Consider the following 7,749-nt stretch of genomic DNA (forward strand, 5'->3'; position numbering starts at 1 on the left):
CGAGCGGGAGCGCGCAGCTCGTGGGGACAGGAGGAGCCACAGACCGCTGCCGCAGCCACCTCCCCCGCCCAGCACCCTCTTAATTGTGTGTATTCTCTGGAAAAAGTGATCATCGAAGCCTCTTGTCTTGATGAGAAATTGACATTTTCTGAGGACTCCTCGGGTGCCGAGTGGGGAGATAAGGCCCTGAGTTGTTTTAGAGGAGGGCGGGCGTTCCTTCCTTTCAGGGCCCTCTTTATTGCTCCTGTTGACCCGCTTGATGAGTATGGATTTCATGAGGTCTTTTTCAGCATCTGAACTATAAAAGGTTCAGAATGACACCACCCCTTATAGACAAAAGATAACCTTGCCCTTTGAATATATCGATTCTTTATTAACTAGGCTGTTTAATGCAATGAAATGAGGCATTAGATTGAAGCCCATTTCAAGTGCTTTGAATAATCTTTAAAAGCTTGGAAGACCCTGGAAGGCGGCCTGACAATAATTGGCACACATTTGGAGAGAATGCAGCTCTCAATTCGGATTCAGAACACAAACATGAAGTAATTTCCCTCCCCCAGGTCGCCGGACCCCAGCAGGCAGCTCCAGGAGGCAGCCCCTAGCCCACCCATGAGCGGGCATCCCTGGCACCAGCTCAGAGCCAGGGGAGTGATGTCGTCCCCAGTACACGGCGGAGGGGCCGGCTGCAGCCTGTGCCCCACGAGCCTCCTCCTTTGCTGTCTCTTTAAGGCTGAAACAAGAATGCAGTCAAAGGAACCTGATTGTCACTGACAGGGAAAAAAAAAAAGGTATTCACAAGTTTCTTTATGTTTTGAATAATTGTTCCCTGTTTTGCTCAGCAGAACAAATAATTAAGATGACATTTGTGGGTACCAATTTGGGTCACACTTACGTGTGTGTGTTGGAGAGCTGCAAGCCAAAACACGCAAAGCCAGCCTCTCATTGAGGAGAAAATGAAAAAGGCAGGATGAGATGGAGCCGGGGCGCCCAAGACGCACCAGGGCCAAACAGGGCTGCGGAAACCAGAATCCCGGTGCTGACGCGCGTCTCATCACGGCGCGCCTTCGGCTGCCCCTGCGTGCGGCCCGGCAGCGGAGCGGTGCACAGGGTCTGCACACCTTGGCCTGGCCTTGATGCCGGGCCCCTCGGTCAGGGCTCAGGGCGCCCTGGTGTCTGCCCGCAGCACCTCAAGCTGGACCTCGTCCCGGCCTGATGACAGGGACAGAGGAGCTCGTATCCTGAGTGGCCAGAGCCCTCGCTCTCCACCGCCAGACCCCCAGTTAAGGGGCAGGGGCTGAGGTCGGAGGGCTTGGGCCAGGGGCAGGGGTGACCGAGCCCCCGCAAGCCTGGAGGCTGTCTCTGGACCGCCGTGGCCCTGGGTCCCAGCCAGTCATGCTCAGATATTCCAGGGGGCACGCGGCCTGCAGACAGCCAGCCCGGGACCAGCGCCGTCTGCGCCCTGGCAGGAGCCTCTCCGTGCAGCTCGGAGGAGCGTCTGAGGGCGGACAGCCTTGGGGAAGGCTCCTGCATGGACTGTTCTTATCTTGGCCGAGAGCGCTCTGGAATCCAGGTACGCAAACGACCCCCCGACCCGATGTCAGCGCTGTGTGTTGAGCCAGCCGTTCTAACAATCAAAACAGATCGAGTTACCCAAAGTGAAATTCACAGACAAGAAATACTTTAATTAAATATCGTGTAAAATGAACATTTTTATACAGTTAAATATCTGAAAAAAAATGTACAGATAAAACAATCTTATTGTAGGGTCTTCAACAGTAAAATCTACCATTTAGTGGCGCGCTCGGTTTTGAGATGATGATGCCGTGAGGGCAACTAGACCCAAACCAAGTGTGGGGTGAGCAGACTCACAAATGTCCCTAATGTGTACACATGAGCTCGTTTTTAGGTCAAACCCTTACGTATACAAAATAAAACGGAGGCAAATGAGTTCCAAAGTGACTCCTCAGGCCGGTCACAGGGCCAGAGTGTGACCGCTGGCCTCCGGGATGTTCCGATTCTTCGATTTAGTCCCTCAAATGAACACCTTTAAGCCTGGCATGTTTTGTTTTGGTCTTTCTCAAGAGAATTTTAAGAAGTCCCTCCTTTTTTAGATTTGATTTCTGCTGCAAAGTATTGGCTGTGCTGTGCGTCCGCAGAGGGAAAAGAAAACGGCCTCCTGGTCTCACCGCGGGTTTGGCACTAACAGGTACAGTGTCGCGAGGAGGTCGTTCCAGTTCAGAAAGTAGACAGCGCCGCTGGGGTCTGACCACAGGAAAGGTGTTGTTAAAAGGGGGTTCCGGACAAGGGGTGGCTGTGGGTCCCCTGGGCCCTCCGAGTCTGGGCTGGGCTCAGGAGGACACAGGACACAGCAGGCCCGGATGCAGAGAGCAGTGAGACGGGCCCGTGGGGCTTGTGCGTGTGTGTGTGCGTGTGTGTGCACATGCGTGTGTGTGCACGTCACCATAAATCTCCAAATGAAATCTCGATTAACAATCGTGGTGTAAGCCTGTGATAAGATAGCACAAAGGTTCTTTAAAGAAGTCCACTTTTAAGGCATCGGAGAAGTTAATGTGGCAAACATTTTAATTAAAACATCAGAAGTAAATTTTATTTTAAACTTTAGGCCTCTGAATTTCTCCAGTAAACACGGTTGAGCTATGTGGCAAAGTCATGGGTGGCAGCTAAAATGACTTTTTACATTCTACAAAAAGAAAAATAATAATGAGAGAAGGACGCCGCTCCAAACGGCGTCGCCTCTCCGTGGCCGTTCCACATGCACGGAATCTACTAGGACTTGTCACAGCCGGGTGGCACCGTTTTTGTTTTGACTATACAACGAACTTTTTTTTTTTTTCCTTCAAAAGTATTTGTTCAGATAACTTAAAAATAATATAAAAATAAACAATGAATTTGACTTTTCCTCAAAATTAAAAAAAATAAAAGGACGGAAAGTCTAAACAATAGCAAATTCTGGAAGTACAAATGAAATGCAAGGACGCTGGTTCACTGAACAGACGGATCAGACAGACAGTTCTTGGCTGAATGCTCTTCCAGCATCTCACACCAGGCCATGATTGAAAACCAACACAGACAAGGAAACGAAAACCGAAAACGGCAGGAAAAGCAATGTACAAAATCTCGAAGATAAATACAATATTTATAATTGATATGTTACAAAATAAAGTCCCTTAGCAACAGCAAGTGTTCATGGAAAAGTAAGTGTTGAATGGAGACCATTTTATTCCTTATAAGACGCATAGGGAATAAAACTTGGTTTTTTTTTTTTCTAAATATTTAAGTGGATCTGAAAAAAATTCAAGACAAGTGTATAAATATTTAGCTACAACTTTGGCAAAATCACAAAAGTCTACAATTTTATAACCACATACAAAACACATCAGGGAAGAAGGATCTAGAAGTCAAAAGGACAACTTCTGGTACAAGAAACATGGACGTCACAGTAGCCTAAGAATGCAATAGTATACAGTGCTAGCAAAAGTTGAAAAAAAGCCGCAGATCACACTTGGTAACAGGAAGCTCTAGCAGTGGGGAATATTTTAACCAACAGACAGTAGCATTTCTTTTTTTCTCTGTCAGTGTGCTTGTTGAAGGCAAGAGAATTCAATATCAAAGTTACAATTTCTAACTACAATAAGTTACAAAGTTTCATTTCATTAAGATGAAGTTAAGCAATGATAAACCCGCCCTCCCCCCCACCCCTGCCACCCCAGTTCTCCTAACCATATAGTCTTCCTTTCTTCCAGTTTGATGGCTCAGACCTCCTTGGCCCCCTTTTGTCACCACAAAAAAATATTTCACATTATAGAGATACACAACCATTGTGAATCTAAGTATGAATACAGAAAAATGTCTGGAGGCGTTTTTTCATCAGTGTTTTATGATCATCAAAATGGTGCATTCACAAAGTTTCTCCCAACACATAGCAAGTACTAGACATAGCCAAGACGGAGTCAGAAACTTTATACAAAATAGGCGTCGCTTTGTTTTCCTTATTCTTCAGGACTGAGAAATGTGAAAATATGAGAAAAGTTCAGTCAATAAAATGGAATTGTTCATGAAGGAGTAGGTTGTTTGCATGTTGATTCTTAATAGTTTAAATAAAATCTTTAAACAAAGTCTCTTGTAGCTTCTCGGCCGCTGCTGACATACTGAAGACCCCGTCCCGCCAGCACCTCGCGTGTCCTGACGTGTCCCCTGAAGTCCGTCCTTGGATGCTGCGTGGCGGCAGGTCACAGCGCCCCTCACATGGGCGGGACTACCAGCCCAGACATAGCTGCAAGAGAGAGGGGGCAGGTCAGGGGCACGCCTCACCAGGCACGGGGGCCTCCCTGGGCTTCGGTCAATGGGACAGTGGCTTTGCACGGCCCTCCACTAACCAGCCGTGGGCTCGGTTAAGGGCACCTGCTTCACAGGGTGGGGTGCACGTGGGGACAGACCCCCCCAGGCTCCTCTCCTCAAAGACCTCACGTGGCCAAGGGAAAGCCTCTGGCCTTGTGCGTGCGAAGGGGCTGCCGCCCACACACCTCGGTGGCTGGCTTCTGGCAGACAGAGGCCCGGGCCCCCCCAAGGCCACCTCTGTCGACAGAGGCGTGCCAACCCGGCCACTCCCGTGATGCCAGCCGCGGCCGGATCTCGGGCTGGGGGGCGCCCGGGCCCCACTCTCGCTCCCTACGTGGACTGGGCATGCCTCGGGCTCCCCTCTGCTCTCAGCCCCTGCCCTGGACCTGCTGCTGACCGCTCCGTATCGTAATGGTGAGTCGCGGGCTGGCCAAGATCAAAGCCACCACAGCCCACCTGGTTTGCAGTCTCGGGGCCAAGGGCCCTGACAAGACAGAAGTCACGGCTCCGCGTGTGGGGAGCATGTCCTTTCTCTTCTCGGAACAGAGAGAGAACTTGTGCTGAGATGCCAAGTGCAAGGATGCTTCCCAGTGAACTCCTGGTGCAAAGGTAATTTAAAACCTTTTAACTTTAGTGTTGTTTAATTTTTGTCAAGAGTGATTGTTCTCATTAATTTATGTATCACATATTAATACATTTGGTTCATGTAGTGATGGGAGCTTCAATTTCTCAGTTCATTAATTTCAACAATATTAATTTATCTCCGACTCACCGTTACAACTTTATGGTTTGGAAGACCCGTGTATGTACACACGGCTTTCGCGGTGCGACCTCTCGGCGGGCCTTGGCGCCACGTGGGCGGCCACCTGCCCCTTTGCCCCTGTGCTCTGGGGACCGCGGCCGGCTCACAGGCCTGTCGGCGGCCCTTCGGGGCTGGGCGACCCTCTCACGCTAACAGGTGTGGTGCAGACAATTATTTCAAATCACGGATACCTTTCCAGTTCCTTTTTTGAGCATTAGTTCATCAAAGTGAAATATGCCACCGACTTCACAAAAGGGCCAGTTTGTCTTCTCCACGGTAGCGTCCTCAGCACCCAGCAGAGAGCCTGGCACATAGTAGGCGCTCAGTAAATACTGGTTGAATAGGTTCAGTTTTTTTTTAAAGGAGTAACTGGATTTGGTTTTCACCGGGAGGAGCATATACCAAAGGAGGTGTCTGAAAGAGGCCAGATGGCGGCCACTCAATCTCGGGGCCTGTGGGCCTCAGGTCACTCACCAGGAGCCGCGTGCAAGCTCACGAGGCCTGGGGGCCCACACGCGGCCCCGCCTGCCACTGCCCAGAGGGCCCCGGCACTGGGAGGGCACTGTGCCGCCCGTCTGCGAGCCCCGTGCCAGGCGGGGCCTCCCGTGGCCCTCGGGCGGGCCCTGCTCCCTCTGGAGTCTTTGAGAGCAGTCGCCCAGAGAGACCAACTCCTGTCCAGCGCTGGCTCAGGCACAGCCCCGGGTCTCCAAGGACAGCACGGCCTCTGGGGCCCCGCGGTCCCTTAGACCAGGCTGAGAATCGAGGCTCGGGACGGCAGCGCGGGCAGGCCCAGGTCAGGCGGGGGCTGCAGGCGGCACCGCGGCCCACCACCCAGGCCTGAAGCTGCCCCGCGGGCAAGGGGGCTCAGCAGGGCAGAGCGTGGCCCCTGCGGCCTCCACCGCGGCCTGCCTGCTTTCCCTGTGGCTTTCTACTCCCTGCGGGCATGGACTGCTTTTACCACAAGGACACAGAAGTCGTCTCGGAAGGATGGGGAAATGGGTTTTATCAACCAAGAGGAAGCCTCTGCTTGCGGGGGCTGATCAAGCGGGGGTCAGTCCTAGGCACACCCAGCGGGGGTGGGAACAAAGGAGAGCATGCAAGGGGCAGGGCTGCCCTGCCAGGGGCCCCGGGCGGGCCGGGGGGCGGGCCGGAGTTCCCGCCCCCGGGGAGAGACCCGCAGGGCCCCAGGGCCGCCCGGGCTGCAGCGTGGGGCCGGCGTGCACCCTCACCTTGCAGTCCGTTCCCATTGGCGCTGGTGCAGGAAGGAGGAGGGGAGGCTTGGGGCCGGACCACGGGCGCGAAGGCGCTCTTTTGTTTCACTGCAGAGATGACATTGGCAGGTGAGAATGAGAAAATGCCGTGTGTACTGCTACAGTTTGAAGGGAGGGCGACCGAAGAGGCTGCCACGGTGGGGCTGGACGGCACTACTGTAACAAAGCAGACATGTCAGGACGCGCGACGCGGCCACGGCCACACGACAGGGCGCCCCGGGCCTGGCCTGGAGCCTCGGGCCACAGCGCAAGCATGAGATGTCTCTGGCTCGGCCACTCTCGGGACAACAGGCATCATCTAACGCTTGCGTGGACTTTGGGTTCCAATTGGGCAGCCCCGGTTTGGTGCCGATTCGGTTTGGGCTTCGCCGTGTGACCGCGCGGGGCCCGCTGCCGGCGGTCGTGCGGACGCCCGGCCTCCAGAGCCACCCGTCCTTGTGTCCAGCAGCTCACACCACAGCACATCCACGCAACGCACACACGTGACTGCAGCGCATATGAATCTGTGTGATGACGTGTGACAAAAACAGACACTTACTGCCGTAGGGCGAGTTAGCGGAGGAGCCATTAAGAAATCCAGGCGAGCCCGGGACCCCTAGATTGGCCATGGCGCCACTTCCGTAGCCGTTCATGCTAGTGCTGACTGTGCTGTAATTGGACTGCTGGGGAGTACTGCTCGGCGCGTATCCTCGCGGGGACACGCTGCTCGTGTTCCGACTGTAGCCGACTGCTGGACCCCCCCCGGCCAAAAACAACGTTATTATCAGGGAGAGACACTGGGGGGGCGTTCCCCGCGAACCTCCATCGCCTATCGAGCCCTGCCAAACGACCGTGCGCATTCCTCCAGCCCCAGCGCCTCTCGCCAGCTCTGACGACCTTTGCCACGCCAAGCCCTGCCCGAGTCCAGCGGCCTCAACAGCCGGCCCGCGCGCACGCACGCTTCCACCTAACCGTCGGCTGCTTTCGTGTTTCTCTTTAGAAGCGATCAGCCACAGCAAGATTCCTGGGCTGCACCCCACCCCAACGCTGGGTGAACTTCCAGCCTTGCGCTGCCCACCCGACTCCACCCCACGCTAGGTGACCTTCCAGCCTCTGCAGGCCCTTCAAATGCCAGGGCTGACGAGGAGAGCTTCTGTGTGGCCACAACTCCCCAGGAAAGGTGGCTGGCGTTCTCTGTGGCTACAGTTCCTATTTCTGTCAGCGTGGGGGCGGGGGGGAGCCTAAGCCTCACCCCCATCTCGGGATGAGGGTGAATGGGGGCCAAGCAGCTGATCGGGAGTTTTTTTCTGACACGACAGCCTGTGCAGAGTTTAGAGC

General features: G+C 54.0%; 1 protein-coding gene across 17 annotated transcripts in view; it reads right to left on the bottom strand.

Moving 5' to 3' along the window:
• Positions 1–1,661: 1,661 nt before the first annotated feature.
• EBF3 (EBF transcription factor 3) overlaps positions 1,662–7,749 on the bottom strand; it is a 128,131-nt gene continuing 122,043 nt past the window's right edge. For 3 of the 17 annotated variants that reach the window (XM_043925043.1, XM_043925042.1, XM_043925047.1), the window contains 4 exons: positions 6,971–7,162; positions 6,391–6,588; positions 5,353–5,465; positions 1,662–4,294 (listed from right to left, as the gene is read on the bottom strand). In XM_043925043.1, coding sequence (XP_043780978.1) covers positions 4,277–4,294; positions 5,353–5,465; positions 6,391–6,588; positions 6,971–7,162 — 521 coding nt within the window. In that variant the 3' untranslated portion in view covers positions 1,662–4,276. The remainder of the gene's footprint in view (positions 4,295–5,352; positions 5,466–6,390; positions 6,589–6,970; positions 7,163–7,749) is intronic. The other 14 variants (XM_043925045.1, XM_043925048.1, XM_043925052.1 and 11 more) reach the window with 10 other exon arrangements.

This window comes from Cervus elaphus, chromosome 15 (genome assembly GCF_910594005.1).
Source record: "Cervus elaphus chromosome 15, mCerEla1.1, whole genome shotgun sequence".
Taxonomy (NCBI): Eukaryota; Metazoa; Chordata; class Mammalia; order Artiodactyla; family Cervidae; genus Cervus; species Cervus elaphus.